This window comes from Juglans microcarpa x Juglans regia, chromosome 3D (genome assembly GCF_004785595.1).
Source record: "Juglans microcarpa x Juglans regia isolate MS1-56 chromosome 3D, Jm3101_v1.0, whole genome shotgun sequence".
In the NCBI taxonomy this organism is placed as follows: domain Eukaryota; kingdom Viridiplantae; phylum Streptophyta; class Magnoliopsida; order Fagales; family Juglandaceae; genus Juglans; species Juglans microcarpa x Juglans regia.
This window is the reverse complement of record NC_054598.1, coordinates 15,809,857-15,830,273: the sequence shown is the minus strand read 5'-3', so window position 1 is coordinate 15,830,273 and position 20,417 is coordinate 15,809,857. Positions and strand designations below refer to the sequence as shown.

The window sequence follows — 20,417 nt, the reverse complement described above, 5'->3', positions numbered from 1 at the left end:
TCGTCTGAGAAGGGGTTCGGCGCCTCTTGAGGTGGCTACCGTGGAGAAGGTGACTGCATGCTCTGTTTCGGACGTGCAAAAACAGTGTGCGTCCGTGGCAGCTACGGCGTGCCTTGGCGGCTGAGGGTGGTCCGATGTATTCTATGGTGGCCAGTGGTGGCGTCGGCGTGTTCTGTGGCCGAGGGTGGATGGGCTGTGGCTCACGGTCGGAGAGCTCAGTGCTCTGTTTTTGGGGGCTTAAACAGGGGAGAATGGCAGCGGGTTGATGGCTTTTCCGAGGGCAGGCCGTGCAGTGGTTCTGTTAGCTGGGCTACGGGGTGGCCAGAGGGAGGAGCTGCGTCGTGGTTATGGAAGGAGGCCAAGTTTTTATGCTCTTTTGTGGGGCTGGGGTAGTGCTAACGCACGGTTTCCGTCGTGCAGGTGGCTCTCGATTTCTTGTTTCCTGGACGTGGCCTGGAGGCCGTGCATGAAGTGGGGGCAGCGACAAGGGGATTAGGGAGTGCGGCTTGCAGCTTGGGTTGGCGTGGAGGGAATCATAGTGCGGCGTGGGGAAGAAGGCATGGGTTTGGTTTCGGCTTGAGGCTGGTTGTTCACGCTGGAAATCGACGCTCGGACTGGACACAATAAGCCCCTATATATAGACCAATGAAAACCCTAGATAAAGATAAAAGAAGAGACGTGCATGTGCATGTGCATGTGGGTGGATAAGGTTTGGTGCGTGTTTCAAATTCAAGAAGAAAAAAATCCGGTAGAGAGGAGTTGTATTATGAAGAGGATTCATGGGTTTGGAGGGAAAATAATAATAATAATAATGGAGATTTAACTCTAGGTTTATAAAAAAAATCATCTGATAATTTGCTTTAACTCAAAAAAAAATTTTATCACTAATTTATTTCTAAATAAAAGATCGGGCCGTTACACTCATGACTTAAGCTTACTCATTTGTTAGCAATAAGCACAAAATCAAGAATTTTTCTACCTTTTATAAAAGCATTTTGATGCTTTGATTTGACCTTCTCCATCACAGGCTCTTTTCAAATCTTCCACTTGCTTGGAACTCATGAAACACCATGACATAATCTTTGATCAATTCCCAGCATGTCTTAAAAAATGCCATGGTAAACCCATCAAGATCTGGAGCTTTGTCATTAGCCACGCTTTTTATAGCTTTCTGGATCTCCATCTCAAAAAGCCTCTCTGGCCATCTTTCATCTTCTCGATCTAGTGATTCAAATTGAAGCCCATCAAGCTTTGGTCTCAAAGTGAATGATTCAAACAATAGCCGCTAATTGACAATATGATCCATGATCGTAGGAAGATTCAAAGTTGTCACACGATCCACCAACATTGTCTAAATGGCATTGTTCCTCCTATGCAAATTGGCCACACAGTGGAAGAATTTGGTGCACTTATGCCCCTTCCCTTAGCCATAGAGCCCTTGGTTTATGTCACCACCAAATCTCTTCCATTAAAGAAACCTTTTCCAGATCCACAAATGCCTATGTGCTCTCTCATCTTCTAAAAGAGCCCGCGCCTCTTCTTTGGCCCCTTCAAGCCCTGAAGCTCCTCCAATAGAGAATTCTTTTTTGATTCCACATTGAAATACACCTACTCATTCCAAGCCTTCAAATCTTGCTTGAACGTCTCAAGTTTGCACGCCATGATGTAGCTTTGAGTACCGTGGTACAGATAGGAAGATCACCACAGTCTAGCTCTCTCAACCAATCCATCTAATCTTAGCCATCATCTTAGAGTCAAATAGCCTGACAAAGATTGGGCTTTCATCTTCCCTTTCTCGGCCTGCAAGAGGCACGGTCCATACTTCATTCATTTTTCTTTTTCTCCAGGGCCCAAGATCAAGCCAAAAGCTTTCTCATTAACCAAGTTCAAGCCCGCAGCCTGCTTGTTGACATCACGCAGCATCGGGCCGTGCTTCTCCAAGTCCAACCCAGGCCCATTCTTGTGTTAACAATCTGTATTCCATTGACCTGCTCCCTCAGATTCATCATATCCTTTTTTAAACTTTCTACAGTCATCTTCGCTACACCGCTTCCCTTGAATAGTGAGCCCCCAACCCTTCTTGGGCAAGTTTTGCAGTCAAGCAGTGCATCAGACCTTGTTCGGCACGTCTCCATAATAGTCACTCATTTCCTTTTTAAAATACCAATGTTACCCTTCATGACCTGGGTTGACTCCACTTATCTTCTTGCTGCCTTCATAGCTCTATGTTGGTCTCCTTTAGTGGCAGAAACAGGGCATGGAGACAACATTGCCTCCACATACGACTTAACAGTGTCTTTCACGGGAGCATTCATCTCCCTTGTTTGCCGTTTGAGGACTCCAGTCCCTTCAAACTCCTTCACTCCAAACTATCCCATGCTGCTGCAACTGTCATGAAGCTCCATGGCCAATTTCCTCCAACCCTTCCCTCCCACTTTCTCAGGGATAATAATGAAGCCTCTTTGCCCACCACCTCTGTATTCTCCTAAGGCCAAGTACCTTCCGTATTCATTAGAGCACCTTTGGGCAAGATACACACTGCTGCCAATGCGGGTGGTTAATTTCTTCCTACTATCCAACCGAGAACACTCCAATGTCTGTACAACCAGTTCACAGTGGAGGAGGATACCAAGTCTGGCTCCTTTATCACCTATATGCTTTGTTTTAAAATGCACACTGATCGACCACCTTCCGTCGTAACTTCAAAGACCTTTGTTTCAATGAGAATCAGTTTCAGATAACCCGTCCTTAGAAAAATTTGCACCCCTAAATATATGGCTGAAAATGGACTCATAACGACACTGGCCACTGGCAAACATTGTTGGGAAGAGAGACAAGATAGACGAAAGAAGTTGTACGCAGAGAATCGTACAGAGAAACATTTCACAGATTTCAACTATTCTGAAAAATAATAAATTGGCACATTTAAATTCCAAAGACTATTGCCAAATGTCAGCAGTTAAGCATGAAAATGGATCCTGGATTGAGACCCCCTGTGCCTTACTGGCAGGGTTTACCACTGTTGCCTAGGGCCTGAACTTGTGGTCCCCAATATGAGCTTAGACAGCATGAGTTGATGCCTGGACTAGACTTACCATTTAGTTGCAATTTTCGATTGCATGGTTGCTCTGGAAAAATTAGGAGATTCTGTATAAAAATAAATATTTATTTGCAATTTTATCTTGGTTAAACTCTAGTTTTGCGGATTATTCAAACATTTTGCTTTGTGAATGAGGTTGAATATTGGTTCTGTTTCCTGCAACTTGATGACACAATAATTATTGATGATGACTTGTCAGCTGATTGTTGTGAGATGATTTGAAACCCCAAGCAAGCTGTTTAATTCAAGTGTTATACTTTCACAGGAATCTTTGCTTGCTTTAAGTATGGTTAGAGAAGAGGTTGATTTGGAAAAAGGTCAAATGGCATGGGATAACGCAGGTCAGGAGAAAGATTTAGAGTTATGCATTAGAGCAAAAAACAATGCTTGGGTTATTGCTCGGATTACAAAAGGGAAGGAGCTTTATATGGTTCTAGAGAAAGCAAACGAAACGGTCCTTTATGCCTCTGATGCTGTTGAGAAGTTCAGCAACAGGTACCCTGCTTTTATTTTATGCTTTGCCTTGTATCGATTTCTTTTAGTGTTGCAACGACCAATACCGGAAAAGAAAAAAAAATGAAAAATGAAACACCAACCTCTTTCGATTGACCTAAATACTCACAAAGCTCAAATTATTAGGTTGGACAGATTCCTTCTACAAAAGAAGGAAAATGTTTTCTTTGAAGAAAATTCATTAGTGATGATTTCCGTAACTTTTTATATTTTGGGCAAGATATTTCATGTAAAAAAACTCTTTATCTTTCATAGATGAATTCATGACTGGTTACTAGATTAAAGTTGTAACACCCTTTCCTATAGGTACGGAATGTTACATTCATTTGTAGCATAATGTCCGGTAAAGAGATTCGACACCATAAAAAATACGTCGCTTATTGGATCATAAGTTAGCATAATAGAGTTTCATAATAAAAACTAAAATGTAAAAATTTTTTACATAAACTAGTCCTACGTGATAAAATCACTTATTCAATTGTCTAAGCATAACTAAACCCATGTGTAACTAACACTTATTCAAGGTCTAAGTCTCTGGAAGAATAATCTACTCCTATCACTCCTACTCTGTATTCACGCAATCATCATCTTAACCTTTTTTTAAAGCAATAGTAGGCTTAATTTTGAACACTTTCATGCATAGTTATACATATACATAGCATATAGATCATTCATCAGTATCATAGGCGGAATTAAACATAATCATGGCAGTACATGTAACATGGATGCATGAATGATCGACTCCATGCATTTCATATCATTCATACATGGCTTATTCATCTTGTCTTTCACTTCCTTATTGACCATCATAACATACGTGCATCGGTCCAATTGTCGTTGACAAATCATATGGTGAACTACGCTTAGATCCGTGGCACCGTACATAGCATACATATGGTGCACCACGCTTAGGTCCGTGGCACCTGGGGGTGTAACCGGTTTGGTTCGGTCCGATTTTGGACATATTTTAGAACTGAACCGGCATATATCGGTTTTGATATTTGAAGAACTGATACCACACCGGTTACACCCCCAAACCGGTACTTCCAGTTTTACTGGTTCAGTTCGGTTTTTATTGTATATTATATAGTATATATATTATAGTATATAATAATATAGTGATAATATATTTGTAACACCCCGTTCTCGTAAGATAGAAATGTTACTAACATTCATAACATAATGTCCGGTAAAGAGATTTATATCCTGAAATACCTCATTTATTGAAAAGCGATAAAATGTTAAAACTGATTTGAACCTAATCGTCTCGAAAACTGAACGTAAAGTAAAATAACATAAACTAATCCTATGAATGACGTAAAAGAGATCTAATTCCTGTGTGAATATCACTTATTCCTTTCTAATTCTTTGTACTAAATCTACTCCTGGGAATCCAGCACTGCATCGTCATAAACATCATCTGGAAAAATTAGACATGAAAGAAAACAGGATGACAAACAAAAATGAGTTGAATACTCAGTAAATAGCATATCATACTGTAAAACATAATATGGCCTAGCATGGATTTAGTTTCTGAAGACTCTTAACAAAATGCATATAGCATCACAAATTCCCAATCATACACAATTTAACTTTCTGAAAAACTTCACATATATACATATATCGTCCCATATTCACATAGCACATATATATTCATCATCATGAGCGGAAGCATACATAATCAGGGCAAACATGTAACGTGGATGCATAATAACTTGTTTATCTTGTCTTAACATGGAGTGAAACACGTTTGAGTCCATGTTCCACTTAACTGAATAACATGGAGTGAAACATGCTTGAGTCCGTGTTTCACTTAACTGAAATACATGGGGTGAAACACGCTTGAGTCCGTGTTTCACTTAACTTGTGGTTAACCACGCTTGAGTCCGTGGCACCGTAACATTTTTTATCTTTCTTAATGCATGAGAATTTATTAGGCTTCATGAACATTTCTAACATGGCATAGCATAACATGGTATATTCTTGTACATGGTATAGCATGACATATCATAACATGGCATTTTCTTATACATGGCATAGCATAACATGACATGACATGACATGACATAATATGCTCTGAACGTTTTATGACATTCCACGGCATACATGATCTAAGTACTACATGAACATGGCATACATAATCTATGTATTATATGGAAATGGCTTGTATAATCTAAATATTCTATTACATGGCATACTTGACTTGAATTACTACATGAACATCTCATGGCTTTCATATGATTTTAGTAACAAATTCATTCATTCATTCAAGCATAATCTCATATTTCATAAAAGATCGTAAGAGGAATCTAACTTTGACTTGCCTCTTAGCGTAGCGTAGTCAACCATCATAAGCACATCATATTTTCATACAAAACAATAATATTCATAGTATGCATGCATTTATATGATCATACTATTTACCTCTTAGCGTTGCTTCCTGATTTCCAACTTGTAGCGCGTTACCTATAGGAGGTACTAGACATTATTAATTTCCTAGAAAAGCGTGTCGTAATATTCCATGTAATTAAATACATATAAAAGAACTTAACTAAAATAATAGGCTTCATAGCATACTTTAAAAAAAGCATACTTTAAAATCCCTTAAATATATTTTAGTAGGGAATATATATATAGATTATCTATTTTATAAAATAACCATGTAAATAATGATTTCACGAAATATGTTTATTAATACGATAGGCTCGTCATGATTTATTACCCAATGCATGTTTTAAATCCCTGTAGACTTATTGCTGTAAAATGGTTTATAAACTTCCCCCTGACTAACGAAATGTGGACCCTTAGAGCAATAACTTTTACAACACAGCCCACACTTAAGGCAAATCCAATTTAAAATCACATGTTTAATTGAACTCACCCAGCCCATATAGGAAATCAGCCCACGTAACGCACAAGTTTAAAACATGAAATTTTCCAAAGACACTGTTGACTACACTGTAATTACTTTAAAACAGTTTCTTCAATAGGATTTACGGAAACCTACGAACAAGTGTTTTTAAGGGTATTTTGGAAAACTGAAACAAAAGAAAATAAAGAGAGAACATAGGCTTACGGGAGAGGGGGCTGTGTGATGCTCACCGAGAGAGGGCTGAGTGCAACGGCGGCTCTGGGTGGCTGGGAATGACCAGCGACGCAACTAGGGGGTCCCTATGGTGGTGCGACACCGAGAGAGGGAGAAAGAGAGAGTCTAGAGAGAGAACTATCAAACCGAAAACACTAGGGAGAGAAAATGGTGGCTGACGGTGATGGGCTTACCGGAAGGGAGTGGGCTCGATGGGGTTGGGCTGGCCGGCAGTTTCTGGCACCGTGGGTGGTGCTCCGACGTCCTATGGTGGTCCGCGGCAGCTGGGCAGGAACTAAGGCTTAAGCGAAAGTGAGTTCGTATTTATCTATTTGTGTGTTTAAAACAGAGGGTTTAGTGGGATTTTATAGACGATGGGGAGGGAAGCAGCTTGAGTCCTCAGTAGATATGCTAGGGTTTGAAGTTGGCTACACTTGGAAAAATTATTCCTACGAGAATAAGGATTCTGAGAGGAACTTAACGAGTTGAGTTGTAGCTTCAAACTAGGAGACTAATCTAATATGGAAACTAATGGATAACTATACAAAAGTTTTGATAGGAAAAAGAATCATCGATTTAACAGATGGCATATTTCCTAAAATGACATTAAAAATAATGAAGACAATAAACATAAATAAATAGATAAATAAAAATATAAAATAAAAATATAAAAATAAAAATAAAATATAAAATACTAGTTTTAAGCCCTAAATTTGGACCCGTATGTTACAATATTGTAGTATGTTATAAATATATATTATAATTGTATTATAGACTATAGTGATATATTATAATATATAATATAGTGATATATTATAATATATAATATAGTGATATATTATAGTATACTATAATATATAGTGATATTGTATTAGTATAACTACTAATACAATAGACTAGTGATAATATATAGTTAGTTTTATAGGATTTTAAAATTTAATATTATATTAATTAGTAATTTATCATATAATACAAAATTATTTTATATATAATTCTGTATAAAAATTATATATCATATAAAAAATCATATAAAAAATTTTTATATAATATAAAAAATTAAAATATATATATGAACCAGTCCGATCTGGTGTTAGAAAAAGGAAAACTAGAATTGGATCGATTTTGACCGATTTTAAGAAAAATGGAACCAATACTGGACTGGACCGGACCAAACCCAGTACCGAACCACACCCACCGATTCGGTCCGGTTTACCGGTTCACCTTTTTTTTTTTCACCCCTAGTGGCACCGCATAAATCATAACATAGCATATGGTTATGCTTAGGTCTGTGTCACTGCAAACTACTATGTTGTGTTATAATTTCAGGCTATCAATCCACAGGGAGACAAAAGAAACGCTACAAGAATGCAAACTTGAAGGAAAAGATCAAATGACAGGATGATAGGAATCTGAAAAGTATTTTGAAATTTACTTAAAACACGTAATTAAAATGAGATTAGAACACGGATAAAAATGCAAGTTTCGGGCTTCCATCAATCGAATCCAATACTTTGATTTTTCCAATCCAAATTTTACAAACAATTATGAATTATAATACAAAATTCCTAGTGGGAAGATATGACAATGTACTCATCTAATTTCTCTAATTTAATTATAGAATCTATTCTCCCATTTACAAACCACAATTTTCATATATAAAAAGGAATATCAAATCTAAAGAAGACACTATGTTCACAAATAATAGTGTAGCAAAAGATCACATCAATGACATGAAGAGTCTGTTTAAGTCACAATCATATATTCATAATACTATGACATGAAGAGTCTGTTTAAGTCACAATCATATATTCATAATACTATAGCTCAACAAAATTAAACTATAACAAGATTTAATATAATTGTCTCAAACTTATAATATCCAAAACAAATAGAGTTCAATCCTAAAATCTTAAACAATAAAAGCTTAATCTGTGAATTGAAATATAGTCAAAACAATTTCACCAATCAATTTCTGTCCTAGGCTTTTACCTAAGCTTTAGTTCTCCATGGGATCACCAAAAAATTATATATTTTTTTTCTCCTCCTGAACTGTACCGTACTATCATCCCTCCCACCAACCCCCTTTTTAACTATTGCTATCTTTGAAAAGTCTTCTACACATTGGAAAGTCATGCTCATTGAAACAATTGGGAATTATCCCAATTCAAAATTTCCTTTGAATTTTGCAGATCAGCCAAATTCCTTAAATTTCACAGATAAGCCAAATCTCTTAAATTTTGCTGATAAGCCAAATCTTATCTTCTCTCTGCCGAAAACTATTCTCATCTTGACCGAGTCAAAGTAATTAACTGCCAAGTGATTCTTTTTCTTTTAAAATTTTGCTGGAGACCTGATCTGTTCAGGAAATCTTGGCTCCTCATATTTTAGTGACCATTCAACTCCTTTTTGAATTTGAAACGTGCATCATTTGAGTAGTAGTTCCCGTTCATTCTTCAAATTAATGAAATATGAGTCCTGAACCCTGAAGTTGTTGGAGGCGCACAGTTGGAGAAAATAAATATAATGGGTTTGCATATTTCTTTTAATGGGTTTTGGCTCTCATTTGACTGGGCTTTAACCTCCTCTTTTTATGGACTTTGAAATTAAACATAGAAAAATGTGCTTAGGAATATCTCAAAATAAATAGAACCTAAGTTCAAGAATACAAATTAATTCCTATGATTTATGTTCACATTTTAGCATTCTAATCCAATAATAAGGTATTTAGAGTTTACTTTCGTACATTTATCAACTACTATTCACTACTACTCAATATTTTGTCATTATTTTTTCATTACGATTCACAGAATGCTTGAAAATACCTCACTACCCAAACGCAACCTAAGTATACTTAGGTCCGTGTCACTACATACATCATAGCATAGCACATGGTGAAGCATGCTTAGATCCGTGTCACCAAATACATCATAGCATATACTTATGGTAGACCACACTTAAGTCTGTGACTTGTACATCCACCCATAACATAAGGCCAATCTTAAAGCTTACTTATCATTTAGATGACTTCTTAATTATCTTATCATAATACATATGAACATGTTGACTTCATGTCTTTCATGGTGTCTTAGTTAAATGCATGGCATAGCATTGATCATGGGATATTAACATGAACATTACATAATCATAACATAATATAACATGATATAAGCGTTAGATAGCATAACATAACATAAGCATTCCATAACATAATAGTAGAGATACCATTCAGCATAGCATATGTATAATTGCATCACAAGCATATTATCATAATTCATCAAGGGTTCGTAAAGAGGGGCTAACCTTGATATGGCCGTACATAACATAGGTGAACAACACTTTTCCAAGCAGAATCGAATAATTACAACACACATGAAGGTTATGATCATGCTACTTACCTCATTGCACTTCTTTCCTCATAACCTATACGAGATGCTAAATGTTACAAAAATTTTCTACTTAATTAAATACACCATGGAATTTAATTTAATAATTATTTTGACATATATTGAAATTAATAAGTACTACTATTATTTAAAACCCATAACATAGAATTATTTAATTATTAGTAAAATATTCTAACCTTCAAATTATAATTTAGTAGGGAATATATTTTAAATCCCTGAAATATTTTCTGTAAAATCAAGTCTATGGGTTAATATATTTATTCAATTAAAAACCAAGCCCATGTAAAGCATCATATAATGGTTTTCTGAAAATATAATCCAGCCCAATGTAAAATACATCTAACTTAATAATCCCTTAACATAAACCCAACTCAAAACACAAGTCCAAATTTAAACATCAAGCCCAGCCCAATTAAAGCAAATCACCCCAATTTTTTTTTTTTTTTTTATGTCGGGGAATCTCTCCAAGGCAAGGCCCTTCGGATCCACCCCTGCAAAGTAAACCCCGGTCTCGTGCACCGCACCGTCGGAAGTTTCCCTACACGGAACTGGTTAAATCGCTGGCTTTTCACCATGAGGTGTGGCCCCAAAGGATTGTTTGCACCCATGAGGTGTTGAACCTTGGACCTTGAAGGGAGTGATATCCCAAGACCAAGGCCTTAACCACTTGGGCCAACCCCTTGGGGTTCCCCAACTTAAATCAAAGTCCACAAGAAAATCAGCCCACTTGAAATATTATAACACTTTTGAAATACAATAAAATCAAGCCCAGCTTAAAACCAAGGTCCATGTGAGAAATCAGCCCACTTAGGATATCAGAGGCACTTGGCCGAATGGGCTTAAGGCCTAAGGGCCCACTTTCGATTTAAGAGTGTGGAACCCTCTGGAAAATAAAAGGGCTGCGAAACAGAGAGGTGCGTGAGAGAGGGAGAGGCCATGTGGCACTAACTGAGAGAGTAGGGTGACAGGGGAACTCAGGTGGCTCGGCGAGAATCACGGGGGCGCTACGACCTCCTCTGTGCGTGGTGGCGAAGTTTAGAGAGAGAGAGAGAGAGAGAGAGAGAGAGAACACTATTAAACCAAGAGATCGATGAGAAGAGATCTCGGCGGGACTCACCGGAATAGTGTGAGGTGACAGGGGGTTGCCTGGTCGGCGAGTTCTCAACAGTCTGGGTGGTTTTCCGGTTCACTTTTCTGTAGCGACGGTGGGCAATGCAAAACCCATACAAAATGTGTTACTGCCAGTAGGGAAATATACCAGAGGATTAACATATGATCAATGACATCGTGAAGGGAAGGAAGACTTACCATCGTCATCCTCCGTGGTTGGTTTTGTGCTGGTTTGTGGCAAGGTAGTTATCTCTTGTTGAGGAAAAATGGTGTCTCAGGCATTTGTGTAGGGAAATCGATTTCACTATGCAATGGTGGTCTCTGGCTGCAAGTGTTATGATTCTAGAAGCAGTAGTTTCAGCTCGAGTCTTATGTTAGTGGGTTTGTGTCCGTGGGATCATGAGTTATATTAGTTGGGGTCGTGTTTTGAAGTTGTGTTAGTGGGTCGGTTACTTTAAGTGGGTCACATTGTGATTGAATGTGGGTTGTTGCCTTGGGGCTATGTCATCATGTCCGTAGCGGGTCATTCATGTAATTGTCTATTTAAGTTCTTTAAGCGTACCAAGTTTGCATCCAAGATTTGAGTATTGTTGGAGACCTTAGGCACCTCAAATTGCCTACGATTGATTAATTCCTTATTATACAAATTTCATACCATATCAGTATAACAACAAGGGCTTGCAGGTGTGAAGGAGGAAATTTTGTGGATTTATAAGTGAGGGTTTTTGGTACTCGAATCTGTCGGTTACCAATTAGGAAATTATTCAAGCTAGGAAATCAAACAGAGGGATATGTGGGCGTGTAGAGTGGAAGAATTCCACTCAAATAAAATCACCATCTCAAGTACACAGATTATTTTAAATAATAAAATACTAATACTAATAATACTAATTATAAAACAAAATTCTAAACCCTGATTAAGAACCCAAGTATTACAACAGTTCTTAGAGCATTTCCAATGGGTACATAACCCATGTTTTTGTAAAATTTGAAGGAAATAGCTCAATATAGCTCATCCAATAGACTATGAATTTTATAACTAATATTCAGTTTGCTACAGTATCATCTCTACATCTATGGAACACTATTCATACTTGTATAAATATTTAATTCATTTATCTATCTACTTTTTACTCTATTCATTTCTTTATCTACTTTCTACTTTCTACTTTATTTGAAATGAATAAAATATATTAAAAAGTATAATATTTAAATGATATAAATAAAAAATAGATAAGCTGATGTATGATATATTGTAAAAGTCAGTATGTAAAATAGAAAAAAAATAGATTTTGGTTGATGTATTTTGAATGATAGGATGATGAATCCATTGGGAGTGCTCTAAAAGCACACAATCTTTGATTATCAAAATTGGTCTGTTGGAATTCATCATTACAAGCTATCTGAAATCTAAAGTATAACATAACATCTGTTTGATTTGATATATGCAGGTATTGCAATGGAGCTTTTTCATTGGATTAGTAAAAATTCATTGGTTTCTCATACTGACCATCATACAATAAAAAGTAGCTCTCTATGAAGGTGATTGGCATTTTCTTATTACCTTCCTCTTTCTTCCCCCCGCAGGAGCATCCGTTTGCTGTATAATTTTGTGAGTTTTAAGAAGGGAAAGAAAAACAATCGGCTGCGTGTATTTGTTCATCAGTTTATGTGGAAATGTTTTATTTATTTGTACTCGGACCCTTTACAAGCTTCTGATGTATTGTGCAGAACTGGTCACACTAAGCAGAGGAAGATCAATTAATTCTAGAACTTAATTGGCTGGCTTTAGGAATTGGACGGCGCCATAAGAAATGTATATTATTTTCTGTTAAGGGTGAGAAGAGGCTTTTATGTCCCCCAAAGGAGCTTGAAAAGGAAAAAGAAAATGAAGAAGGAAGGGTCCTTTTGGAAGAGTCCATATAGTTAGATGAATTGATATAAAGATGGTAGCAAAGGGAATGCTTGTTGTCAAGCAATCATCTGATAAATGAACCACTGATACATTTTATAGATATAGAAAATCATATCAAGTGGACTACATAATTATTTCTATTTGGGCTCTCTTTTTGGTAAATGAATATTAGAACAAATAAAGGGCTTGAATATTGGAACACATAAAGGGCTTGGCATACTAGGACAATTTATTTGGAGACTACAATGGGACGATCCGAATTTAAAGAAATACCGGTTAAATGAAAAATCAGTCTTTAGATTTTCACCAGCAAAAAGCTTTGGTTTCAATTTTCCAAATTTTACAATCACGCCCTTCTTTCAAACTCATTAAAATTTTTGACGATGCATTAGTAAATTTCTTACGCTCCATTCGCAAAATCCACATCGACGTTAAGCCTTTTTCATAACTAAGAGTAGAAACACCTCATAAAAAATTAATAAATCACAAGTCTTCTTTAACGAGTATGAATTCACACATGGCAAAGGAATTAATAAAAAAATAATTTAAAATAAGTAATTAAAAAGCGAAAAAAATTAAAAAAGGGTAAAAATAAGAATTAAATTAAACAGAAAAATTAAAACTTCAGACCTAAACAGTGCAAACAAAGAAAACTGAAAAACCAAAAGTTAAAATAACAACTCTAAATTTTTTTTTTTAAGAACAAACTTAAAATTCAAGAACAAATTAGAAAAATAAAATTGGAAAACAAAATAAATTAAAAAACTAAAATTGAAAGATGATAGTCCAAAATGTAGTTAAAAAATCCAAAAACAAGTTAGAGGGTTAAAACCAGATCCAAGTAGACGAGTAGGCTGTAATTGAGCCGAGTAAGAGTGCGACGCCCCCAGCCCCCGCTTGGGATTTGAAGGTGACTGAATGCGTCGAAACATGTAATACAATGCTACATACCCCCTACATGACAGTTAAGATGCAATGCACCTAACATTCTAGCAATATGCAATAAAAATCGCAGCGGAAAAATTCTTTTCTATCTACTCAAGTATGGTGGCAAAATAATTAAGACATATGGTATCAATGAGTGCAAATATCCCAAAAGCTTTATATAAGTATAAGCACTTTCAAAAGAGTTATGTTTTCAAAAGACTCCCAAAACACAGGACCATTTCAAAAGATTGTGTATTCCACAAAATATTTTAGTCTTCATGGCCTTTCAGGCTTCGTCCTCTTTTCTAAGAACGGGTCCTTGCCACGATTCCTGAGTTGTTTTAACTCATCAATGAGTTTGAGTACTTCAGTAATAGTTTGGTCAATGGTTTCTAGCTGCTCCTGGATGGAGCGCCCAGAAGAGTTCACTTCCATCTTTGGCACTATCCTATCCGGATGGAGTATTGTCCTCTTCCGCTTCTTCATCGGGATTTCCTACACCTGTTACAACTTTTATCATTTCGGGAGGGGAATGGTAGTGGAAACTACCATAGTAAGATTTCGAGAAATCTCAACAAGTAAACAGTCAAACATACCATAGATATCATAAGCATATAAAAACAAACCACAAATGAATGCATGGACATGTACTTTGACGTAAAACCTTGACATATGCAACATAAACTTTCTTAATAAAACAACTTTTTCATCTTTTATCATCTTTTAAACTCTTAACACATGTTCATATCATTTGAACTCGGGTTCTTGTTCATATCATAACTGTAAAGCCCTGGTCCCGGATGGATTAGAGAGTTACTTCTTATTACTTGAAATTATGTCTTCACAATACAATTATACAAGTCCATGTTTAACTCCCATGGTAGGGTTGTGCTATTTCCAATAGCCAAATCGGGCAGAGATAGAGTCAGATACAAAATCAGTACACCATGCCAAATGTTTTCAGATGCCATATCAAAACAAAACAGAGTATTGAAAATATATTCAGATCATTCTCATATACTGAAAATAAAAGTCAGAACATCTTTCTAATCAATGCACAAACTTTTAGATTTTCAGTGTCACTCCTTCACACATTTCAGAAAGAGCACGACAAAATAAAGCTCATGTCTACACAACTCATGTCAGAAAACATTTTCCCTCTTTCATATAGATTTTCATGAGTAATGCAAATAAACGACTGAAGTCGTTTTTCCCAAGTTCTCATTTCATAACAAAACATGCAAAATTTTCAGAAAGTCAACCTCAATCTAAATAATTCGTGTAAAGCATAGCATAGAAACCCCGCTTACTTGGACCTTTTAGCTTTTTTGAATATTTCCACAATTGTGCCGAATGAATACCAATCGTCACCTATACAAAATACTAAACTACTAAAAGGACTGCTAAAACTCTCCATCTACTTAAATTCATACTACGAAAATAGCTTTGATAACTATCTAGTTATCAGAAATCTAATAAATACTATTATCATTAAAAAAAATAATCTTAACTTATCAAAATATAATTTGATCAAATATGGTAAAACAACTTAGATTCATTTTGAAAATTGACTTAATCATATTTAAAACTCATATCTCTACAAGCTATTATTAAAGAATAATTTAATACTAGCAACATATAATGTAATAGGAAATTCATAAATTTCTTAAGCAATAGTAATTCATAAAATATTCTTAATCATATCTAATTTAAAACCATCAAGGACTTGTATCATATAATCGGCTTAGTGTTTAAAAAAAAGATTAAATACTTATAATTTACAACTTAATAAAATACTTATATCAAATTCAAATAATGTAACAAGCGGAAAACTCATTTAATAAAATTAAAAATCTTTTTATTTATTGAAAGTAATATAATTATACTTAAAACAATTTCTTCAATATGCCTTTCAAATGCTATACGACAAGGGATTAAAATTAACATAATATAATTTAAATCCTCATTTATTTTCTTTATACAATCTTATATTAAAACAGAACCTTCACAAAATAGGTATAATATGTAGACAAGGCCCCAAAATAGAACCCGCCTAATAATAGGGATATTTTAGGGAAAGATCATAAAATGTATGTGCAGATTTCTTGGATTACAACCACCCCAAACTAAAATAATGGGACAAAGACACCATACTCACTGAGAGAGATGGCCAGGGATGACGAAAATGGTGGCTAGACTAGATCGATAGTGTAAGGCGCGACCGAAGAGCATTGAGAGTGAGATAAAGAAAACGCTACTCTCGGCAGGGAGAGAGAGAGTTTGAGCCTGGAAGAAAAAGGGGAAAAAAAGAGCAAGAACTTCTCCTTCCCAAGTGATTACGCTCAAAAAATAATGCGGTAGTTGTAGCACAACTTTGGGGTGTTGATTCCACAGAGAGACAAATTAAAAGAATTGTAGAAGGAACAAATAAATTAAAGAAATAGATTAAATGATTAATGGAGAACAAAGATTAATTTTAAATGCAAATTAAAGTGAAGCAAAGTGATTAACGGAAAAAGTACTCAAGTTTGACAAACAGTAAAGCGTCGGGAATCCCTTACACAAATATTGTATTTTAATTATTCTTAATTCATTAAATAACTCAATTGGGAACTCAATTCCTAATATTCCCAATCGGAAGGTATAGATTTATAAACCAAGAGTAAACCAAATGTAACCCATTGAAAACTCATTCACCACTTTTAAAATACGTAAATTATTATCACAATTGAGAAAATCCAACGATGACAATATACTCAGGAAGCTATATTGTAGCAAAGAATTAAATCAATATAGATAAATAATTGATCCAAACATAATCAAAGAGCTAATCCATTCAATAGAAAAGCATGACTGAATCCATAAACAGAATAAATTCTATAATTGTTCGGAGAAGAAAACATCAACAATGAATTGAGAATGATAAAACAAAAGAGTTTTAGTAATTGAAAATCAAATACATAAATCAAGAATAATTAAAAATACCATCTAATGTGCAAGTTCATCCCTAGCCCTACTTGAGAATTTAGTTACCCATAAATATAATGGACAACAAAAATCTCAAGAGAAAAATAGAGCAAACGGCAGCCATGAAAATTAATTTCAGATCTTCCTCCTTCAATTTGCGCCGTCTCCCTCTTCTGCCCTCTCCAATTTCGTGCTAATGATGTGCCTAAATAGGGTAGGAAAGAAACCCTAATGTCTTCATATTCCCGCATACAAAATCACCTAAATTTTAGGACTCAATTTGTCAGCCATGTACGTGCTTCAAGAGTTTGAATTTGGAAATCCTTATTCGAGAGAACTTTGTAACCCTTTAAGATAGCTTTCTAAGGCATCAAGAATCGCATCAATTAGATATCGAAGAAAAAAGTTATGATTAAAATACTAAAGTGTGTCCATTCTGTCTCCTAGCGCATTTTGGACTCTGATCCGAATTACTCTCAAACCCCATCATTATCCTTATTTGAAGAGTCCTACACTCATTAAAAGTTCTTAGGTTGTTCCAACGTCTTTCCCACTTGAAAGTCCTTTGAATTTGAATGGGTTTGGACTTGCTCTTTTATAGACTCTGAAATTAAACATAAAAATCTGCTTAGGAGTATCCCAAAATAGATAGAAACTCAATTCAAGAATACACATTAATTCCAATGATTTCTGTTAACATTTTAGTATTTTAGTCCAATAATAGGGTATTTAGAGTGCACTTTTGTACACCTATCACACCCCCCAACTTGCTTATTGCTAGTCCCTAGCAATTTCTATGCTAAAGAGATAAAAGATATGAGAATCACTAAAATAGGCCACCAATTCACATATCAAAAACAAGCTAAGGAATCCAATAACCCATCAAGATCAATCCACTTATAGCAATTCACAAAGTGTGTGTGTGTTCTCCAAACTATAATCATCTTACCACTAATCTTGACACATGCAACATCAAGAACGTCTCAAGCAAAAGATTCAACTCCATAACTCACGGGTATAATAGTGTTTCGTGTAAGGGCTCTCTCTATGGAGTTGACAAGTGGTGTACACACAATCACATAGAGATTTAGGTAATTATGAACAATCAACAAGTAAGCATTGATCTTATGATAGGAACACTAACAAATGAGAATTCAACCATTCTTTCCAAAAGCTTACCTAGGATCAGAACGGTCAACACAAAAGGTTGCAACGTGGCTTAGGTTCGGGGCTATATGAAAAAAATGAAAAAGGATTCAAAAACTTCCAAGTAGATACCTAAGGTATCTTATTGAATATCTCAATAAACCACATATATCACTTGATGTACTCTTCAACCTTTCAAATCATCAAATAATGCCTCTTTTTCTTTTCCCTTTTCTTTTTTTCTTCTTTTTTTTTATCATTTTCTTTTTATAATTTGGTGATCTATTACATGTCACCCTGGTATTTTGCTATTTCTACCCAGCCTTGGTATTTTTGCCTTTGAAGCTCACTCACTTGAACACTTTGTAACTCGTGTTCTTCCCTTTTTTCTCTTTTTTTTTATTCATTTCAAAAGGAAGAATTTCACATCTAGTACACACTTGGAAGTAACAAGGATAGGAAAAATTAGTGTATAAGCTATACTCCAATGTGGAGAAGCATGCATGTGGGCATATGAAAAGAAAATGTTACATGTGTTTATTGGCTCAAAGTTGGCTACTAGGTGTCTATGATGGAAAAGGGTTAACTTGAAAGGCTCAAACGTTGATCCTAAGTTGACATTCGTCATATCCCAAGTATATCCACCATCTTACCACAAACCATGTAATGATATTCTCAAAAGAAGTGTCCAATTCAACAGATCAATGAACACTTATCACAATTTATTGCATTTGTATGCTCTCAATCCTCTCCAAAACTCACATTAATACTTAAGTAAAAGAGTTCTCTAGTTACATGTGTCAAACCACCATCTTACCACAAAACTTGGATGAATGCATTAAAGATTCTGTGAATGCTTCACCAAAAAATGATTATGGTGGGTTTGGTGAATTCACGAAGATGACTATGAATGAGAATGAGAATGAGTACACATGTGAAAAGGATGCACGTGTGATGCAAAATTAAAAAAAAAAATTTGACACATGAAAATATGACACTTGACACATGAAAATATGCCACAGAGTTTCAACAAGCATTTTAAATACTGAATTTGCACCACCACCCCCCCTCCATCTTGAATGAAACATTGTCCTCAATGTTTAATAAATTTGAATGGGGAATAACTAAAAAGGGTAGAATACACCTGATAAGTGAGGTGGGTAGCTCGCTAAGCACCAAAGATGGTAACCTGAAATGACAAAATGAAACTAACCTGCAAACAAAAACAAAGAAAACAATAAACAAAAAGGAAAAGAAAGAAAATAAGAGAAAAAAAAAAACAAATAAAGAAAAACATACCTGCGTGGTATGGTTAAGGTTGATAGACCGGATCCACAAGTGGAATGTCTTCCACTTCCGGAACTTGTCTATCAATTAATATTTTAAGACGTTGACCATTTAATTTAAAGATCCGACCATCCTTAGGATTCTTTATTTCCACCGCCTCATTTGCAAAAACATTTTTCACTACAAAAAGGCTAGTCCACCTAGACCTAAGTTTTCCTGGATGCTTATGGAGTCTAGAATCATATAAGAACACTAGGTCATTAGACTTCAACGTCTTCCTACGAATATTTTTATCATGAAACGCTTTCGTTTTAGTCTTATAGATTTTAGAGTTCTCATAAGCATCATTTCTCCACTCCTCTAACTCGATTCATTGAAATTTTCTAAACTTACCCTCATTCAATTTAGATGGAATACTAATAGGGGAAGTGTCACCTCGATCGAGAAATGCATGCTTAGGACCTGGGGGCAGTGGCTTCAATTCCAACTTGGGACTATCCATGCTTGAAGGAATTTGCTTTTCACTTTTCTTAGATAACTCCTCAAATTTCAATTGCCAAATATGTGGGTCATAATCCTGAGGTTCATAAAAAATAACACAAATATTAACAACATCAGATGAATCATTCATAGTATCAAACTCAGATTTAACATGGAAATATTCAAGGGGATCAGAATCATGAGTTGTGTGAACTCCCTTGTCTATGAGTGTGTCAATCATGTATGTTTGGTGGCACTCATCATCCTCCCTAGGTTGATTATTGACGTGGAAAATGTTGACCTCCATGGTCATGTTTCCAAAAGATAGTTTCATCAGCTCATTCCTGCAGTTTATAAGTGCATTAGCCGTAGTAAGGAAATGTCTACCTAATATGAGAGGAATCTTAGAGTCAGAGTCAACAACTGACTGAGTATCCAAAGTTAAAAAATCAACAGGGTAGTAAAACTTGTCAATTTGGATCA

General features: G+C 35.6%; 1 protein-coding gene across 1 annotated transcript in view; it reads left to right on the top strand.

Annotated features, from left to right (window-relative positions):
* LOC121254627 (vacuolar fusion protein CCZ1 homolog B-like) overlaps window positions 1-13,047 on the top strand; it is a 57,623-nt gene extending 44,576 nt beyond the window's left edge. The window contains exons 9-10 of the mRNA XM_041154751.1: window positions 3,366-3,595; window positions 12,664-13,047. Coding sequence (XP_041010685.1) covers window positions 3,366-3,595; window positions 12,664-12,694 — 261 coding nt within the window. The 3' untranslated portion in view covers window positions 12,695-13,047. The remainder of the gene's footprint in view (window positions 1-3,365; window positions 3,596-12,663) is intronic.
* The last annotated feature ends 7,370 nt before the right edge of the window (window positions 13,048-20,417 follow it).